General features: G+C 37.8%; 1 protein-coding gene across 3 annotated transcripts in view; it reads right to left on the reverse strand.

Annotated features, from left to right (window-relative positions):
* The window catches only part of CLF (SET domain-containing protein), a 36104-nt gene that overhangs the window by 7626 nt on the left and 6314 nt on the right, over nt 1-22164 (reverse strand). For 2 of the 3 annotated variants that reach the window (XM_077368325.1, XM_077368345.1), the window contains 8 exons: nt 13622-13783; nt 10482-10566; nt 9745-9900; nt 9596-9643; nt 9442-9516; nt 8372-9108; nt 2065-2221; nt 1755-1975 (listed from right to left, as the gene is read on the reverse strand). In XM_077368325.1, coding sequence (XP_077224440.1) covers nt 1755-1975; nt 2065-2221; nt 8372-9108; nt 9442-9516; nt 9596-9643; nt 9745-9900; nt 10482-10566; nt 13622-13783 — 1641 coding nt within the window. The remainder of the gene's footprint in view (nt 1-1754; nt 1976-2064; nt 2222-8371; nt 9109-9441; nt 9517-9595; nt 9644-9744; nt 9901-10481; nt 10567-13621; nt 13784-22164) is intronic. The other variant, XM_077368335.1, reaches the window with a different exon arrangement.

Below are 22164 nucleotides of genomic sequence, written 5' to 3' on the forward strand. Positions count from 1 at the left end.
TGTCAAGTCTCCCACAAGAAGCGTGGTTTTAAACTTCCATTGAAACCAACACAAAATGACCTAAATGTTCTCGTTCCTCACCCCACCAAAACCAAAACGACTGAAATGCATAAATCAAAATCTAAAGTGTTACATAATTAGGTGTTACATTATTATATTTATTTGAATTGTATGCAAAATGTGGGGCATGTATTACGCATAAATATTTAAACAATGTTTTCAAACATATACCATATAAGTAGGTGTTACTAAGCGTTCGATGTTTTTAAACAATTATAGATGCTTATTTTGCTCATGTGATGGTTTCTAAGTGTGCCTTTGTGCTTATTCTAGCATTTCCTGAAGTTTATCTATAAATTCTATTATTTGCATTAGGTTTCCATACCTTTTCGTGATTTTAAAGGACTCCCACCAAACTTTCCAACAAAAACCAAAACATTTCCATTTTCTTGGCGACCGAAATCGAAACCGAAAATATGAAGAATCCTTTATATAGAAGAAGAGAAGATAAAAACCTAGGCCATTACACTTCTAGGGTTGATAGAGGCATCACATCAAGATCGAAGTGGACATCACATCCATAGTTGTGTAAGCAAGCTTCAAAGTTTTACTCGCCATACCATCATAATCGAGAGCCCTGATATACGCATATATAGACTTCCTTCCTTGCAAATTCTAGACACTTCCCCCAACTTGACTTACGACATGTGGGCCCTCAAGACAAAACTCTAAACTCTGAAAAAATCCCCCCAAAACCCATGAATATAAAATATCCCCTCTAACTCCACGACTTAACTCCCTCCCAACTTAAACATGTCGAGCGAAATATATGGACCCGATCTTGTTTCAAAAATCACTTAAGAGAATTAAGAAGGAAAAGATTGAAATACCCATAGGACTCATAGTGACATAAATGACTCAATTAAAACCTATAACCAAAATAAAAAAGATACATATGATGGACCCAACGCTATCACCAAAATAAAAAAGATACTTTAACACGTATGATGGACACCGTAATCCATTTTAATTCCTCCCCAATTCTTGGTCCCCATCAGGGTACCAAGTTGAATGCAGGTGTACGTAGTCAGTAGCATCTCCAACAAATATATTAGTCTTCTTGAAAGGTGAATTTTTAAGTTCTGATTGTTGTTTTTCCTTCTTCAATAACATTTTCCCTCACGTTTAACATCTTCACTTTCCCCCAATATTGCCATAAAAGTTTACAAAATAAAGGTCCGTACTGACCATGATTTGGTGAACAAAATCTTATTTCATTTCACAGTTTCTAATGTGGAACGACTTGGACTTCCTTTAAGACAAAACCTAGAACATCTCAACTCATCTAGAATATTCACAAAAATAAAATAAAATAAAAAGTAAATAAACAAACCATGTGAGTTAACTACCAAAATTCATCAAACTAGAAAAGCAGCTGTAGGTTTTACAGTCGTTAGTGTGGAAGTTTAGCTTTTCAACCATCAAATGGAGGAAAGCTATAATGGTTCATATGCTAATTAGAATTACAATAAAGTTCAACAGGAGAGGCTACCAAATAGAGGAGAAATTAGAGTTCAGAATAACAAAGAAAAATGGCAATTACGAACAAAACTAAAATTTTGCTACATTAACATTTGTTTCACTACCATTTTAAGTAAAAAATACAAAAAGAAGTCGAGGGAAAGAGCCAACAAGAACATCGATAATTCAGTTCTTTTTCAGATTATCACCCAAAAGATCTCATAAATGCGTACCCGCAATATTTTTCGCAGCAAGTCCCACTTAGATGGCAAGTGCACTCCTTCCCACACGGAGATTGACAGCTACAAGGGGTATACTGGCGGCATGGTTGATCCTTCTTCTCGGTGATATGCTTCCTAATTAAATGATTACCAGCAGACTTCCAAGTGTATTTTGACCGACGAACTCGACCCCTCCGTCGCCAAAACCTTGATCTTGTTCGTAGTTGACTACCCTGAAATTCATTTCCATAAAAAACACTCTTTTTGCTTTCAAACAAAGGATTCAAACTAAGAAACATAAAGGGGGAGATAAAATACCAACCATAACATCATTATAGTCAACCTTTCCATTGCCTTCGATTAGTGAATTTGAACCATCCCCTGCTCTATAGGATAACTTAGTTTCAGTGCAACTCATGTAGTGAGAGACTTCTGCACACGTCTTCATACCATTCAAAAGGTTTCTAGCAATTAGACAGCTGTCCAGACAAACACGAGAACCCACATTAGAAGACAAATGCAGCATGTTAAGATAAAAAAAAATTAAAAAAAATAAAAAATAGCCAACAAGATATGTGCACTATCAACTAAAACGGAAAAAGGGCTAATGTAGCATAACATTTTATACTTGAGCGATATGTAAATATTTTCACATAACAGATACTATAAGCATCAAACAGCTCAATGTACAATCCAAGAATAGTAAAAAAGAAAAAAGAAAAAGAAAAAGAAAAAAGAGCAGACCCTCAAAAATAGTTCCAGCAATTTACAATTAGCATTCTCACAATAAGCTAAAACTTATAGTAGAGCTGAAAGGGAATCCAAGCCTATGCCCTTATCGCAGGGTAGGATCCATTGTTCAGAGATGCATTCCTTGAAGTTACTTTACCAGGCAGCGTGCAAGGGGATGATTGTTCTCGGTTTTCAGGGCCCTTGGCCCTTTTGGCAGCTTTTCATCTGATTGAAACTACTATACATTGGGATAAGAGTAAGAAAAATTGTTGTTCTATTTTTTTTTTTTTCTTATTTCTAATTATTTCTTTGAATAGGCAAGTAGCCTTAAACTGCTATAAAAAAAAAGGTAAGTAGCCTTAAAACCCTCCTGGGGAGATGGCTTTGAAGATTCGGAGAGGAAAGACATCCCTTGTGGGTGAAGGTGATACATTCCAAGTATGGAAGTGAGCTGGGCCATTGGCTGGGGACAGATCCAGGATGAGTGGAGTCACAGCATGGAGGGGTAACTAAAGCAAAGGTTCAAGTTTTCTGAAGAGATCAGGCATAGAGTGTACTCGGGTGATCGAATTAGTTTCTAGTTCGGCAAATGGGGTAAAGCATCCCCTAAGCATCCCCTGAAATACGTGTTGTTCTGTATTAATATATGAGCTTACTATGCTAGTATGGGACAGCATAGTTACCTTATGTATTAATATCATTTAGTATATGTTGGTATATTTATTTATCTTACAGTTGCATCGTACCATTCAACATTCACATGCATAACCCTGACCGGTGGGGTTTCTGATTCCTCTCTCAAGAGTGCTATGCGTTCTGTGCATTCTCACATTCTTAGCCACACCAGCTAAGTTTTGTAAAGATACTGAAAAGATAAGGATTCTGAAAGCCTATGGGCGCCAATTCTGTAAATGCCTGCGGGCTCTGTAAACAAGGGTACGCCCCTGGCACTCTTGGGTTGTGAGAAGATTCTGATTCTAAAAAGATTCTGATTCTGAGAAAAATTCTCACTAAATTCTGATTCTGATTCTGAAAGAGAAGATTATTCTGAGCATACATACATTAGCATTTGCATTTGCATCTAGTTCTGATTCCGATTCTAATTATGATTCTGGTTCTAATTCTGGTAGTGCCGTATTATTGGCCCAGTTCTGCTATGATATATACGCTTTTAATTATAGGGAAATAAGCAAGAATATGATACATATAATATAGTACATATTAATGAAACTAGTAGCAGGTAGTGTTACAGTGTTAGAATACTTTGTTGCTTACAATCTTTATGCTTATGCAATGTTGTTGCATTCTTTTCAGATATTGAGTAGCTGATCAGAGAGAGGAGTTGATTCATGGTGTTGTTTCTTTTGAGAGCTATAGAGAGACTATACTGTAGGGTGAGTATGGGTTGTATATACTTTTGTTTTATTATGTCAGACGTTCTAGGCTCAGGTGGATATATGAGAATGAAAAAGTTTTTTTTATGTACTTCTAGTTCATTATGGATATTATGTTTGTTACCATGCTTTTCTGGATAGTTAATTGATTCAGAGGCCTTACACGCTTGCCAGGTCCGCCTAGCGAGCGTGCGGCGCCTGTCACGTGCCCCGAGGGTCGGGTCGGGGGCGTGACATCCCCACTAAAAGAAGTCTTCCCGAACCTATTCTCAGTGGTTGGGGATAGGGAAATTTTTGTTAAGGAGTGCTTTGATTGGGAGAAGGATATCTTGGAAGCTAAATTTTCAAAGGAATTTCTTTGATCGGGAAGTGGATCAAGTTGCTACTCTAGGGCAAACCTTGGAGGCAAATTACATTAAGAGGTCTGGCGAGGATAACAGGGTTTGGATTTGGTACTCCTCCATCTGGTTGTGACTGTGAGCCCTGGCTCCTCGCTTTTGGCGAGGGTGTGGAGTACTCCAGCACCACGCAGGGTTTACGCATTTGGATGGACTGCTTTTCAGCATAAGTTGATAGTGGACCATTATGCCTTGTGTGAAAGCTGGTGAATCAATAGATCATATATTTCTCCATTGTCGAACAGCTAGAGAAGTTTGGGGAAAGATCCTGAGAAGGTTTGGCTAAACGTGGGTCTTCCCGGCAAGCTTTTTAATCTTTTGGAGGAGTGGTCTTGTGTGCCCTGGCGCTCTAAAGGGAAGATGCTTTGGAAAGTGACCCACTTTATGGGTCCTTTGGAAAGAGGGGAATGCTTGGGTCTTCAAGGGCATAATTAAGTCACCCCACTTCATTTATACAAAAGTAATAGCATTAACCAACACTTGGGTCAAAATCTTCACACCCCGCCTTAATAGGCATGCAGACCTCCTCTAATCTTAGCAAGTGAAATTTTTTCTTATCATTGGAACCACCACATAAAATCTTCTCTAAATCTGCCCTATCCTGTTGATAATGCTCATTGGACATTGGAACATGGACAAGTGATAGATAGGAATGTTGACTAGGACGGCCTTGATCAAAGTTAACCCCCGCCCCCCACAACCCAAAAATAATAATAATAATAAATAAATTTAAAAAAAAAAAACCCAAGGATACCGTATAGCGCTTCCATGTGTTCAATCTTCTTTCCACTCGAGCTTTAGGTTTGTATCCGCTTATGACTTCTGGTAGGCGTGGAGATAGGTATGCTTCAGTTCTGATGTGAGGTCGGTTCATTTGTTAGAATGAAACGGATGAAAGGGCAGTATTACAGATCATGTGACTATTAGAGAGGCCAACCATGGATAGCCTCGTTGTAAAGGGCGACTCCTTGGGACAGGAGCTCCCCTCCCCATGGAGGTTTGCGCATTTGTTTGATGAGATTCATGACCGAGCTGAAGGGATTCCTATATCCTTTAGACATGTGAGAAGGTCAGCCAACGGCAAGGCCGACAGATTAGTCAGGGCGGGTGTTGCCAGCAGTGTTTAAAAATGCAGATGCGGGTCAAATGGCGGCCAAGAAAAATTCTTGTCGACTAGGCGTGGACTCAAGTTAAATGCACGGTTGACGAGAATGAGTACTCGATTGGCGCGGTCATAATTTGGAAGAGTCAAAGGAGCTTTAATTGACTCTATAGGGCAAAATGCGGAACACAGTGGCAAAACGCGAAATGCGGCCAAGGGAAAAGAGTCAAATCGGTGGAGTCCACGATGATGCGTGGGAGTTTTAAAACTATGATTGCCAAAGTTTCTTTGGAGTTGTTCGATTTTCTTCCTCATTGAGATTTTTCGTCTCTCTCTCTCTCTCTCTCTCTCTCTCTCTCTCTCTCTCTCTCTCTCTCTCTCTCTCTCCGCCCCTTTTGTTGTATTTTCCTCTTTTCTGTCCTTTGACCATCTCGGTCATTGGATGTCTTTCTCGCTTTTCTTAATATAAAGCTTTGCCATTCAAAAACACTACGTCATACAATAAAGGAAGCTCGAGGAGAGAAAAAAAAAAAAAAAAAAACTCCAAACGAGCCCTATTAACTCCCGCTCAGTCCAACCAATCCACATCACTATTGGCTGAGCTCCTTATGTGCTCGAAACGGACCAGACGCCCCTCAACTCAGTCCTGAATCTCTTCGATCATATTCGCGAACCTCCGTCAATGAGGGCGGCTCCCATCCATCCACCTGATGACGTTAAGGAGTCTCCTTCCACAATCAGCCTATCCAAGTCTGTACTCAGTGATCTTAATGCCCTACAACACCGCCCCAATTCCGTTTCATTGAAGTCCGTAAGCCCAATGGGGCTAAGTAAGGCACACCTAGTGAGCCATGTCTTGTCTCTGAGAACTCACCCTACTTCAGCGGGAGCCGGGTTACCCATGCTCAGTCCGTCGAAGTTTAGATTTACTAAACACAGTCCAGGAAGAGTCCATCTGGGGAGTCTGTCTCCTTGCTAGAGTAAATATCCCTCCAGCACCATCTAATATCAGAGCTCGAGATAATCTTAAAGCAAGGTAGGATCTTCACCCATGAGATAGTAAGCGATATAACCTTTAAGTAAATAATGTATGAACCTTTGGCAGAGTTATAAAAGTATGGGTTCCTCTCCTTCCATAGAACCCAGATAGTGGCCTACAGCAATACTCTCCATAGTTTCTTCCCTTTCCATAGAACCTAGATAGTTGCCAATAGCACTTCTCAATATCTTACTTTTAAGATCTTAATTTTATAAATGGAAATAGTAATGCTTTGAAATTAATTCTATCGGGCTGAGTTTTCATAAGGAGAATGCACAATTGTGAGCTTTCTTGTTCAATGGAAGTGAAAACTATATTTTCTCCCAAGAAATTTAATCACATTGTCTCCTTTTTCCTTTTGAGGCTGTGCACATGGGTGCGTGCGCATGCGCGCGCGCGCGAGAGAGAGAGAGAGAGAGAGAGAGAGCAATAAAAGGTCAAAACATAATGTAAATACACAGAGTGTACATGAGTTTTGGTTCAGCCTTGACCTATGCTACCTAGTTCACCGATTTGCACAGCTCGAGCACAGGTCCGCAGTTCGCTGTTTGCAACTTTCATTTGAACAGGTTTCACCAGTTCTGCATTTTTTGCTTCTACTAGTTTCAACTCAGAGAGTGTATATTCAATTCCACTATCAACCAACTTTTATTTGGCACGGATTTTTAGGTGTAAAGAAAAATGGAAAGTCATGGCAGAAATTTTAGAAAAATAATAAAAGAAATAATGATTCCAGCCGTTAGATTGAGGGGAGAGACTGGTGAACTATTAACATCCAGTATGAATGTGTGTAGCAATTTCTTCTTCCAATATTTATTTTTCTTGTGGGGGCAGGGGTGTTCTTGTCTTCCTAAAAATTGATCAAATCACCTCAAACCCATAAATTTAAGGAAAGGTGAAACGCCAGAAAGCACGGAGATTCGCAGAGGAAACTAGTGCCGAACAGTTTATAGTGAACCAGATCGTGAAGCCTAGCAATATGAAGAAGTGCATACCATATCAGGTAATACTAGTCCTGACCTATTTTTCAATGCAGACAAATTTACGCGAGATGAATACTTCAATCAATCTCATGGTTTCTCTTTACGTGAGCTGTCATTCATGTCCTTGCTTATGTCATGGTTGCCAAAGTTTTAAGTGGGATTCAATTCATCCCAGGCTAGATTTCCTAAAAAGAAATGATGAATTGTGAAAGCCACCATTGAAGATCATTCATGGATAAACTGCTTAACAAGGGTTGAACTTCGTTACAATATTAATGTAAGTAGCGTAAACAAAGTAAAATCAGTGATGCTTTCACAGTATCCAAGATTCCCAACCTCACCTGTGGATGAAGATTGAACAAAGGAATGTGCATATTAAGAAGCAAGGGGCAAGCATTATAGTTAGAAGATATTCAAGGCAGACGAACTTGTTGTGATTCATCTACACGAGAGTTTTCCATCAGGAACTTAATACAAACTAAAGAAATAGAAGATTTGACCATGCCATTTTACAAAATAATTCAATGACAAGGTGGACAAGGTTGAATTCCCAATAGTGAACAGTATTTTCCGATTGCCAATGTCGACAAGTAGCCAATCTCCTTGAATTCACAGTGATCAGCCCAACACTATTATTAAGGAAGACTTTGAAGTCCAAGTTTCCAAGCAAATAGAAGAGAAGATATGAATTAAGCAAAAATGAATTCCCACTATAGAAATTTATGACAAGGATAGAATGTAAATAGAAGGGCAAGCATTCCTAGTATTCTACTGTTCAATCATAGATTTCTGGCCGAATTTGGGGACTAGTACATTATAAGAAAATGAGTAACAGAAGACGTGTATATAAAAGCAAGTGCCACAATATAGTTTTTGTTAATAGGCATTCTTGTCAAAAGATCTATACAACTGACATGCAAAATAGACTTACCAAAAGAGATCATGACACATAAAATCAGTTTAGGAATGAAGTAAACTGACCTATTGTTTCCGAAGATCTCTACACCTTTTGCAAATAGGCCCTTCTCAATAACTTTCCATGATCTATCATCAGTTAGTTCATGTTTACAAACATTCTCATCAACAAACTCCTTCCCCGGGATATCACTATAAACTGTAGTAGATGGTTCCTTATTCATCTCATTTAATAGTTCCTTATGGACATCAACAGACACAGAATTCTGAGTATCCAGGACTAAAGATTTATTCCTTCTAGATTTTCTAGCAGTTACAGATTTTAAGACTTTCCTCTGTGAAGTAGAACTAACACCTTTTTTTGCTTTACGTGAATTAGATCTAAGCATCATATCTCTTGGCCAAAGACATCCACCTACAACAGAATCAGAGTCAGAAACAACCATTTTCTTTTGTCTTTCCCTCATGCAAACAAGAACTCGCTCAGCAACTCTTTTTTTGCTTCTTTTACGAATTCCACATTTTCCAACAAGCTTAGCTTTTGAGGGAGATGGAGATTGGCGAATGGATGCACTGTCTTGCTGAGGCCTAATTTCCGACTCACTGCTATCTGATACAATTTTTGCATTCGATGAAGCACTTTCACTCTGATTAGACTTTGGTCTCCTCCCAACAAAACAAGCAGTAGACTTCTTTTTGGAGAATGTCTGACCACCAGCACTACTAGTCGAAGTAATTTTTTTATGTTCAAAATCATCAGGCAACGAAGAGCTGACCGTAGCAATACTTTCTAACTTTAAGCCCTGAAATGAATCAATTTCAAAATACATGAATAAATTTAGACAACCCATGAGTGTTTCATATAAACATTAACCAGTTTAGCAACTTATTAGAAAAAAAGAATGATAGAAAATAAATTATAGTGTGACACAACCAATTACTCCAAAAGCTTAAGCCGTTGGGTTGGCCATTACATGTGGATTTTTAATATTTTTAATATCAAGGAGTTTTTAACTCAGGGCAATTGCTCTAATACAATGTGAAACAACCAATTACTCCAAAAGCTTATGCCGTTGGAGATGGCGTTATTAATCTTTTATACTTTAATATACAGCAATCATGCATTTCATAAATACCAGTCGATAGCAATGAATGCCACATGGTATGCCTTTTTCCTCATCTGAATAACTCCATGGAAGGTGTTTCTCTGCCTGATAAAAACCGCAACCAACAAATATTTTAAGTCTCAGATACATTTAAATGATGCTACTCTTATTATCAACAACTTACAGGAAAAACAAGATCCTGAGAACACCCATGTAATCTGCAATCAAAGACCTGCCAGAATTAAACAGGCAGCTCTTAAGAATGTTATTATGGGAAATAAGAAATGGAGTATATAGAGATAACCTACGTACTGAACAGAACCTAGTGCTTACCAGACATCTTCGACAAAATAGGTTATCAAAAGAATCCAGAGCCGCATCCAGATCTTTATCAACAAACACGTCTTCAACTTTCACATCTGCTTCGAAATCCGCCTTCTCAGTACCCCTTACTATTTTTTCTCTCTTTAGAAGACTTTCGTATCTTGCCTGTATAAGATGTTTGACGTTGTTTCATACCTCTGTAAAGCCAGCACAAAATGAATGGGAAAGAGCTAAACCCAAGCTTCCCTACCAATAATATTGGAGAAAAGTAAGCAGGGTAGATAAACAACCAGTAAAAATTGTTTGCAGAAAAAGAATTTTACATGATCATAGTTTTAAATTTCTCCCAAAATCCGAAATTCCGGCCAAAATATTTCAGTTTCGGTTTGGACTGAAACGGAAATTACATTGAATCGGATTTTTACATGATATCTGAAATCCGAAATTTTGGTTTCCACCCCTTTTTTTTTTGAATGATTGGTTTTCACCCTTGTTTACAAAATTTCTACCGAATGTAAAAGTTTTTTTTTTTTTTTTTGAAAGGTACCGAAATGTTGAAGATTTCCACCAAAATTTAAAGATTTCCACAGAAATTAGCGAAATTTCCACTGAAATGGCCGAAATTTTACACATTTTGGTGAAAATTTTAAAAATACCAAAATTTTTGGAATTTGGGCCGAAATTTCCACCGAAACCAACATTTAAAACCGTGTGCATGATTAAGTTGCCTGTAATGAAGAACACACCTTGATCTCACAAGGCCTTCTCTCAAAATACTGTGCCAATGCATCCAGAGCAGCATCAGACAAACCAACGTTTTGGATGGTCATTCTGACATTACACAATAAAAAGTATAGTGTAAATACCATTGTCATTTGAGAGAGAAAAAAATAAAAGTTTTGCACATTATAAAACTAATGTATGCTCAATGAATTCTTCCAATGTAATTGAGAGCACTTATATGACAGGATGGCATCGAAACCTTGAAAAGAAAAGTAGACATTGTTCCAGATAAAAGAAACAAGAAGCAACCAGATAAACAACAATATCGCAAACAATTACATAATGAAATAAAGACATCACAAAGCCAATCCTATAGATTTTGGACAATTACTGAAAGGAATCAAACATCCCATTCGTATCAAGTCGATATTCAAATGCCAACTGCAATTCAGAAAATTGCATCTAAATTGAACGACCTTAAAGGTAAATAATACACAGCACCATGCATCCAAGCACAAAATGTCATCTTGAGTAGTTCTAAGTCTACACCATTATTTTCCCTCAACTGGATATACATTAACAAAATCATTATGGAATGTAATTTCTTATTGCAAATCATCATTTTTTAAAATTTACCAGTAACTACATCAGAACATCTTTCAAACCATTACACATTAAAGAGCTAGTGTGCTTAAGTTTTTTTTTTTTTTTTAATATTAGATCCAGAACTTTATTTTTTGTACGGTAATGGTAGAATTTATTATAAGTTAAGAAAGAGAAACCGGCGACGGAGATGGTCGATACATGGTAAAAGACAACAGCAAAAACAATAATATCCCTCAAGGGGGGACATAGTCAAAGATCTCCTCCAATGAAGCCCTTGCGACTCCGGCTTTCGCAAACCTATCAACCTCGCTATTCGCCGATCTTTTCACGAGCTAAAATGAAATAGTATATCCTTCTATGCGATCATGAACTTCGTCCAGCCAATGGGCCAATCGCCAATGAGGTGAAGCCAATCCTTTTAACCACCAAATTTATTAGCCCAAGGTTTCCAATGGATTCAACTAATCACGTTTTCCTTGATGTTTTTATGCTAGAAAACCTAAATTGATTAGTCTTTATGGACTAATGTGTTGCCTTGTAGTATTGTGCCTTAGACAGGAATTTCGCATGTCAATCCAAAGACTAGCTTGTAATTTCCTTCCGGGAATAAAATATATTGTTATCTTTAAAAAAAAAAAACCCAAAGACTAGCACATTAGCACAATACAACACAACACATTGGCTTCAGGATCAACATGCACAAAATAACCAAATGAGCTTGTACAAACAATGGAGACATCATCCTCGAAAGATGTCCAAGTCAAGAGCTCAAGTTAAGGGTCGCACAAGCATGCCTTACACAATGCCAAGAGGAGCTTGGAGTTGAACTTGTCATTGGTGACCTTCTCAAGCATTCAAAGTGAAGATTTCATTCAAGAAGAGAAATCACATGGACCAGAGCTATCTCAAGTGCTCAATCAAGCACAAGAGCCCATGAAGATCTCTGAACTAACGCAATCAGGTTTCCAAGTATTTTATATTTTCTAGATTGTATTGGAGATCTTTTTCAAGTGGCTTTGCATTTTCAAAGTGTTTTTCAAACCATTTTCAAAACCACCTTTGGACCAATTAGTATTTCATTGGAAATCATCTTTACAGGTCACAAAACATGTTTTGAAATGATAGACCAAAAACCATGGACCAAGGCCCAAAAGTTCTCAAAGTATAAAATTAAAAGTGGATTTTATTGCAGGGATGGTCGACCAGGTTGGGAGGTCGACCGCGGATAGGTTGCTGGAAATACAGTAACCAATCCAACTTAGTTGGGCTAGTCGACCGGGTTTGGTGCTCTCTCTCTCTCTCTCTCTCTCTCTCTCTCTCTCTCTCTCTCTCTCTCTCTCTCTCTCTCTCTCTCTCTCTCTCTCGAGCAAAAATAAAATAACAAATCCCGCAGCCCTAAGGTTGTCGACCGGCCCCCGTGGTCGACCATGTCTGCAGAAATATATAGCCGTTGGGGCTTGAACGGCTAGTTGAATTTTCGTCCGGTTTTTATCTTTTCTTACCCATTCTACCCCCAAACGGTCATGAATCATTATGGGGTATATATATGAGGTTTATTCATTCATTTTACAACTTTTGGAAAGATTGAAAACCCTCTTTGAGCTAAAACTTTCATATATATCCTATTCTACAAAGAACATTATGTTATTTAACTGAACAAAAAACAAGTTCAGTTCAATTATAGGTTTTGAATTAGCATTATAGTTTTTATTCTAATGGATTTTTTTTATGGTATATTCTATTTGATTTTTTTACCACTTTTTTAGAAGAAAAAATAGAAAAACCGAATTGTATAATTTGAGTACTTCACCAAGTTCCCAGGCCACTTGGAATGGGAGCAAATTTCAGTCAAGTATCAAGTCCAAACCTTGATTGTATAACACCAGATGGTAAAGAGTGGTACTATGCTTAGCACTAGTACAAAAGAATTCCAGGAAGTTCATCGACATATGTTATCAGACGAGATAGGACACAATTAACACACTAACCATGAACTACACTGCATTACTGCAAATTACATAGTACATTTTAAACACTCTTGATTTGGAACATTAACACTTTGCTTTAAAATTGGAAGCCACAAATTATGAATTTGGTATATATTTCCCCTGGTACCACTTTATTTTTGTGAATTTTTTCTAGCAATTGATCAGAGAAAGAAGAATGATAGAAACACAAATAAGGTAGGATCATAATTACGGTTAAAAACAATGACATTAAAGTATCAATTTGAGCAGTTACATTTCTTGCCGTTAACAACAAGCCATGAGATAGTAACAATTGAGTTATTACAATAGCGTAACATCATGCTCTATCTTGCGTTGGAAAAGGACATTCCAAATTTATGAGGACAAAATAAAGGCAAAAAAAGGCATCCAATAACTTCATCAGTCCTAATGGTTATACTAAACATTGTTTTAAATTTCGGCTGAAATTCGAAATTACGGATTTCGGTTTGAATTTCAGCCGAAATATGGCTGTTTTGGCCTAAATTTGAAAAAAAAAAATCAGTTTCGGCACCGAAACCGAAATTTAAATCCATGATAGTGATACTAACCGAAGAATATAATCTTCAGAATCACAGAACTCTTTCTTTTCTTCTCCGTCCACTGCAACGTCCTCCTCACTGTCACTGCAAATTAATGCTTCTCCACCAGTTTGATCATAATATATTCTCCTTCGGCCAACAACAGACTGATCTTCTGTCATTCTTTGATTTCTGAACCAAGTTTATTTTGAAACCACTCAAATTCAGCAATAGTACTCAAAACAAATGATAATTGAAATTCGAAAAATAACTTGCTAGAGAGTAACTAGTAAGTAGCAACTACTAACAAATATTCTAAACCACTAAACTAGCCATAACTAAACAATCAATAGTGGTAATCATTGAGCATTCACGAGTCAATATATTATATAACGATATAATTCATAACATATAATAACCATCGAGCAAAGAGATTGCGCTATTGCAGCCTACTTAGTACATACATAAACATTTATTGAATCATTCTACAATGAACATTTATTTATTTTTTGAAAAATATTCTACAATGAACATTTATATTTTGATTAATATGTAAATACAATACCAATTGCTTGAGATTTAGAGTTTAAATGCCAACATGAAAGGAATTGTACGAGCCACACCTAAATGCAAATTGCATGCTAACAGCCACTGAACAACCACGAGCTAAGTCACACTAAGACCCTTTTCCTAATCAATTAAAGGAACCCCTCTTCTTAAAAGAAAATTATATGTCAGGTATAAAACATTTTTTTTTAAAATTAAGTATCAAACATATTAAAATGCCATTTAAAAAAACATGTTAACTTAAAATGTCATTCAAAAAACATGTTAGGAAACTATATGATTTTGTAATTTCATGTTAGACACCTCGTTAAAGGTGCTGGACACTTGGGACTGTTTTTTAACTGCCCAGAATGAGATACCTTCAAATGGACTGTCAAGTATCTAACACTTAAGATCTCATCATCTTGACACTTGGGCTGACATGTTATATCGAAAAGTGTACAAGGTATCACTTGGTCCATCCAAAAAATTGTAGTGTCCGGGTAACACAGCTTTGGTTGGGGAGGCCCTTGGTAGAATCATCAATAAATCCGTTGCGGTTCAGTTTCGTGGTTTGAATTCACAGGGTTTCATATCCTTCATGAGGGAAATAGCAAGGATGTCGAGACGGTGAACAGAACAAAATCGTCGTTAACGTTCTCTAAGAATAGTTATACTCGTGTCGAACAACCCCTATAGGACAAAACCACGGGCATGTCACGATCAGGCAGAGTTAGTGAGTAATATTAACTGCTATAAGGAAATGGTTGAAAAGTTGGCCTATCTTATTTACACAACCTGAAATGGCTTAACCAATAAGTGTAGTAAACCAAAGTGTGGACACTCCACGCAAAACTCACCTTGATCCTGATCAGAAGATACTGAAGTACTCAAAGCTCCATTAAAAAGTCATGATGGATGTTATCAAGGGTTAAAGCATACATTAAAGTTGATTGGGCTACTTTTCATAAAGATAGATGATCCACCAATGAGCATGTACTATTGTAGGCATCGTATTAAGTTTCCACCGAAGCCTGCATGAAACGACCGAAATGTTTTCTCTTTCATACCTACTGAAACCGAAACTAAAATCATAAGTGAGTTAGTAGTATGCTATATCAAAATGTATTACATTATTATATTTATATGAAGTACATATGAAATGTGGTGTATTTATTGTGTATAAATATTTATATTAATTACATGTGAAACGTAGTATGTACTGAATTAAGAGACATGTGTGATCACGCATGTCTCTAGTGTAGGATATTGCTAAACTAATATGGATAGTTGTCTTGCTTGTGTGATGGATTTTAAGTGTGTGTTTGTGCTTAGTATAGCATTCCCTCAAGCTTCATCTTCAAATTCTATCATCTGTATATGTTCCTATACGTTTTCGTGATTTTATAAGATTTCCACAGATATGTCCAAGTATAAAGCACTAAGTCAAAAATATAAATAACTATATGCTTGTAACTTGCATGCACAAAAATAATTAAGTCCTGTTGGAACTTAATCATGGGGGAAAACACTTCCTTGCTTTAGATTTGTATCCACCCATGATTTATGATACGGTTGGAAGGAGATTTGTGGTGGTATAGGCCAAGAACCCAAGATTGTACTAGACTGGGAGCCTCACGCACATGGTTTTTTTAAGCTAAACTTTGACGGGTCTAGCATGGGGAACCTTGATCCTGCCGGAATTAGGGGAGTCATGAGGGATGAATTTGGAGCTATGAAATGGGCTTTTGTGGGTCCCATTGGCGCAGACGCTAATGAAGTTGAAGTCCATGCTATCTACCAAGGAATAAAGTATCTTGAGAATGAATATTTGAATAAGGTAGTGGTAGAAGGAGACTCGCTCAATGTGATAAGATGGCTTAGTGGATCTCACTCCTTCCCTTTGAGATTTGCCTCTTTCTTCGATGAGATCAAAGACAGGGTGGGGGATGCATCGATTTCTTTCCATCATGTTAGGCGGTCAGCTAATAGTGTGGCGGGGAGCTTAGCTAGAGATGGTGTCTCTACAGAGAGAGTTGAGCTATTTGACTTCGTTCCTCCTTGACCCTTGCAGTGTTGCTTGTTCTTGTCTTTCTTTCTTTTTTTTCTCTTTATTCGTATAGACCTCTTCAATCTTTTTTTCACATTTAATGCAATTGCCTACCATTCCAAAAATAATAATTAAGTTCTAAGTTCCAACTTCCAAGTTTTCAACCATCAAAACAAGAAAGCCCAAGCCCAGCGAGTCGACTTTAATCGTAAGAGTATTAGTTTTTCGACTCGACTCGCAACAATTCGTAAGAGTAACCAAACGACTCGTAAGAGTCTTCAACATAGGCGAGTCACTCAGACGACTCACTCAAAAGCCCAGCGACTCGACTCAACTCGACTCGAGAGTTGGCTTGTACGACTCGTACAAGTTTGACAACTATGTGTCCAACTGAAACTAACACATTTCCGTTTCTGTACAGACTGAAACCGAGGCTGAAAATTAAAACCATGATTGTAGGAGGTAATATGGGTACATTGAGAAGTGAGCATAATCAGTTGTCACATGATGAAATACGGAGGTAAAATATCATGCCATAGCACATGATGCTTGAGAGCTGATTTAGCTTTAGGTTTCTTCTCGCAAAAAATGGGACGAGAAGTTAAAGTGACTACAAAGCTTTGTTGTGGCAATCAAGCTACAATTCATATCACTTCAAACACTATGTTCCATAACAGAAGTAAGCAATTAGAAATGTGTTGCCTTTTTGCCTAGGAAAGGGTACAGGTTAAGTGAATATCACTCTCTATGCTCATTAAGATCCTTACCATAGATGTCAGGGAAAATAGATCTAACGGAATTCTACACAAGTTGCATAATTGACATCCACACTCCTTCCGAGGAGAATGCTGAGAAATGTGCATTAATCCTTGTGATTATTGTTGAAGAGTGTTGAAGGGTAGTTTAGTCATTACGTGTATTGTGAGGGGTATTGTAGCCTTTGTACCATGTTGCCCTACTTTGGACCTATATATACATCATATTCATGGGAGGACTTCTAAGTGAAGACTCTCCATCCTCTCCATTCCTCTTCTTCTTCCACTCTTACCTTATCTCCATTTCTAACATGATGATATCAGAGCCAATGGATCTGATCCATTGAAAATCAAGAAAACAAAAGAAGGAAAGAAGAAGAGTCCATCTCTCTCTCTCTCTCTCTCTCTCTCTCTCTCTCTCTCTCTCTCTCTCTCTCTCTCTCTCTCTTGTTTTTTTTTTTTTTGTGAGTGTGTGTCTAGGGGGGGTTGCCAAATGCGCAAAACCCAAACCTTCTTTTTTTTTTTGTGGTTGTCATGACCCACTCGCACATTGCCCATTTGCGCATTAAGTGAACAATACCCTCTTCCCACTTTGTCGTAAACCCACGTTGGATTCTCCTCCACCACCTATTCCTTCATATTCCTCCTAATTTGCATCCGAAATCACATATCTCACATCCAAATCCCTTCTTCCTCCATACTTTCTCACCACCATCCCATTTGAGAAAGGAACCTTCTTCCTAAATCCCTTTTGGCATCCCCAAACCCTAAATCTCCATCCAAAACCCCAAATCCCTAAGCCCTAAACCCTAACCCTTCCTTGTGAGTCCCTAAACCCCAACCCTTCATTGTAAATACCATGTGTAAATCCATCCATCCAAATCACCAAAAAAAAACACAAAAAGATCCATTCTTTTCCTTTTTTTTCTTTTTCCCTTTTTTGTTCTAACTCCATGAATCTCTTTCTTTTCTCCATAAATCTCGTTCTTTTTTGTTCTTGTCCATTGTTGGGTTATGCCACTGTGAAAGCTATATGTCAACAATGACTTCATGGTAGCTAAGAGGTTTATATAGAGCAACCTTATGGGTATGTTGCTCAAGAGGAGTTAGGTAAGGTCTGTAAGTCAAGAAAGGTAAGGTATGGTCTGAAAAAGCTTCCTTGCACTTGGTTTGGAAAATATTTAGATATAATATTACCAAGTATGGATTTCGCCATAGTCATGTGGATCACCATGACTTTGATTCTGGTTGTATGTTGAAGGGATAAACATATCATTCTGGTTGTATATGTCGAGGGAACGATCAAAGGAAAATAGTCGCAGTTAAGTACTTGAAATAATATGTACATACGAAATATTTGGGGCAGTTATGCTACTTCCTTTCAGTTTTCATTCGGTTTCAGACTTTCGGTAGGCATTTCAATAGTGAGATAAACGGAAACTTAGCAGTTTCATGTGGAAATTTAGGTAGAAATCAGGTAAAATTATGGAAATGTATGGAAACAGATGTAAATAATTGACATTTAAGATGAAACTTTAGGAAGTGCTAGGATAAGCAAAAATGCACACTAAAATATCATCACATAAGCGAAAACCACCTGTAATGGCTTCACAACATTGAACGCCTAGTGACATACGTTGTTGCGAACATATGATAATTCGGTACATACCACATTTCACATGTAATACATATAAATGCACATATATATATATATATATATATATATATATATATATATATATATATATATACAAACAACAAATTTCACATGCAATTCACATAAATATAATTGTGTAACTGTAAGAACTATTAGCATACAATACCACTAATACATTTATAGTTTTGGTTTCGGTGGGGATAGAAATAGAAACATTTCGGTCGTTTCGTATCGATTTAGGTGAAAATGTAAAACTATGGCAAGGTAAAGTCAGGTATTATTTTTTTATTGATCTCTTGTAAAAGACGAGTATATTGAGAGCAAAGCCTATTCAGACCACAATAGACTCCAATATAAGTTTTTAAAAGACAAGGGAAAGCTAATTGAACACCCCAGAAGATATCGGTCTTGTTGGAATGCGTAATAATTTAATAATTATTGTTGGGAAAGTTGCCTTATTTCCCACTATACATGTGGAAGGTCAGTGAGAACCAAAATAGCAACTTTTTTATGTTTTCTAAAAACCCAAGGCATAAATGGTTCTCAATTTTCTTTTGTGAGTGTGGCTACACGCCTACACAAGAGAGGGAGGCTGAAACGAGAGGGGTTCTCGTGTGCTCTTTGCGGCAAGAGGTGTGTCGGCTGCCTCTTGAGCTAGAGAAGAAGAAGAAGAAGAAGAAGAGAGAGAGAGAGGGGAGCGAAGGGAAGAGTTTCATCTCGGGTTCTTCTTCTAGGGTTTTCTTCTCGGGTTTTTCATTTGGGGTTTCTCTCGGGTTTCTTCCCAGGTTACTCTTTGTCTATGATCTTAGCCGAGAGAAGCAAGGAAAGGGATGCATGTTGTGGGTTTTGGGTTAAATTCATTGTAATCCTTGTATATTGTTTTTCTCACAGTGGTAGATCATGTTTTACCCCCGTGGAAGTAGGCTTGGCCAAAATCTTGGTGTTCATCTTGTGGCTTGTTTTATTATTTTACTTTTCTGTTAATTTGTGCACGATCGGATTGGGATTTGCCCGGCGGGTTTTCTCATCAATTACACGTTCAGATATTGCTTTTCTTTTTCTTTTTTTTGGGAAAATGGTAGCCAGATGTATAAATAAAAAGACCGAGATGTTCAGAGTACAACGAGAAAAAATAGAACAACAATATAAAAGTACAAGAATAGTGAATCACAGCTGAAGAGAGTCAAAGAGAGCTAGAGAGTCCATGTAAACTCCTACTCTAGCTAAACCATCCGCTTCCTGATTAGCGGAACGACGCACGTGAAGAAAGACAAGCTCCATAGACTTTACCCAATCAAACATTCCATCGAATCATCTATCAAATCTCCATGGGGGTTTTTGAGGTCCTTTGAGCCACCAAATTACATTAGAAGAGTCGCCTTCGATTACTACATTATTGAGGCGATTTTTCTTAATGAGCTCCAATCCTTGATGCACTGCACACACTTCCGCTTATGTAGCATCCGCCGTCCTAATAGGCCCCGCATAACCCAAAGAAACTCGCCAAACTCATTTCTTAGAACGCCCCCTATTCCAGCGAGACCCGGATTACCCAAGCTAGAACCATCAAAGTTAAGCTTTAGAGAACCTGAGGGAGGGGACTTCCATTGAAGAACTATTTTCTGTTTACTCTCACTATTGTTACAAACTTCTCTCCACCTTTCCCAAAGATCATAGGCTGACAAAAATTTGAACAAAAGAAGAGATTTAGCATGATATCGAAAGCGCTATCACTTTTACAAATAAGTAGGATGCGCTCTTAGTTATGCCTAATGCACAATCCTACAATTGACCATTGGGAGGCAATTCGACGCATTTCAACGTATTTAACAGGTGCGCCAGATAGACTTATTTTCAAGAGAGACAGCCACTTAAGAGTAGAAAGTTCTTCATATGTGGATTGGGCAAGATACCCTTCTGATAGATGATGGACAACAAGCTATTGTATCTTTGTTGGAGGTAAACTTGTCGCCTGGCACAGTAAGAAGTAAAATGTGGCTGCACGACCTAGTGCAAAAGTATGGCATCATGCAATTGAACATGGTGTGTAAATTGATGTGGTTGAAAATGCTTATAGAAGAGCTGGGACTTGAAGTGTGCAAGCCAATGAAGATTTATTGTGACAATCAAGTTGTACCTACTCTACATTGCTAGCATTCCTGACAGGGCTAAATACATCGAAGTAGATTGTCATTGCATTTGTGAAAAAGTCGCTAGTAAATTCATATCTACTCGGTGTGTGAGGTATAAAGACCAGTTAGCAGATATATTTAGTTATTTACAAAGGACTTGTGGGAAATCAATTTGGAAGTATTTGTTCCCAGCTAGGCATGGATGACATCCACGCTCCAGCTTAGAGGAGGAGTGTTTAGAGTTTATAGAATGTAGTTAGAATATACCTAGTTTCAGTGTAATTCTTTTTAATTGTTTATGTTTATTTTTAAGGGCTAGTGCGGGTAGGAAGAATAGAATATAATCATTGCTTGTGGATGGGATTAGGGTGCCTAGCAAGGAGGATATTTCAAAGGAGATTCTCGACTTCTACATGTCCTTGTACTCATCTGATGGAGTTCTTCGTCCCATCCCTGAAGAGGTTTCTTTTGGTAACTTAAGTTTGGAGGAGAATGCTAAGCTGGAATCACCCTTTTTGGATGAGAAAATTGAGAAAGGCTTGTTTTCTTTAGCAAGAGATAAGGCTCTTGGACCTGACGGCTTTTGTCTTGCTTTCTTTCAGGATTGTTGGGCATATGTTAAGGATGATATTATGCGATTCTTTAAGGAGTTCTATGATGGACTGATTCTTGACCGAGGTACTAGTGCTACTTTCATTTCTTTGATTCGTAAGGTAGAGGGGGCTTCGAAGGTGTCAAAGTTTCGTCTGATTAGCTTGGTGGGTTGTCTTTATAAAGTTTTGGTTAAAGTTTTGGCGGATCGGCTCAAATTGGTTCTTTCTTCAATTATCTCAAACAATCATATCGCTTTTGTTTGTAAAAGGCAAATATTGGATTGTTCTCTTATTGCAAACGAAGCAATAGATTCATATATGAGAAGTGGAGAGGGCGGGGTTTTGTGTAAACTTGATATGGAAAAAGCCTATGATAGTGTGGATTGGGATTGTTTGGATTATTTGCTTGGGAGGATGGGCTTTGGTAGCCGTTGGAGAGGGTGGGTTAGGAATTGTATTTCATCAACCTGGTTTTTTGTCCTTATTAACGGCTCCCCTAAAGGTTTCTTTAAATCTTCTAGGGGGTTGAGACGGGGGGATCCTTTATCTCCTTTTCTCTTCGTGATTGTTGCTGAGACCCTTAGCAGATTGATGCAAAAAGGAAATGGTTTGGGATTGTTTGAATGATTTCCCATAGGGAGGGATAGAGTGAAGGTTTCGCTCTTACAATTTGCAGACGACACTCTTCTATTCTGTGCTCCCGAGGTTTCCCATATTTTGAATCTAAAGGCGGCCTTAAGGTGTTATGAGCTGGTTTCTGGTCAAAGATCCAATTTTCCAAAATCAAGGTTATATGCAATAAATATACCTTCGAATGTAGCATCTGGTTTTGCGAAGATT

Source organism: Tasmannia lanceolata, unplaced genomic scaffold, assembly GCF_043159265.1.
Source record: "Tasmannia lanceolata isolate RefF3 unplaced genomic scaffold, GAP_Taslan_0.1 ptg000003l, whole genome shotgun sequence".
Lineage (NCBI taxonomy): Eukaryota > Viridiplantae > Streptophyta > Magnoliopsida > Canellales > Winteraceae > Tasmannia > Tasmannia lanceolata.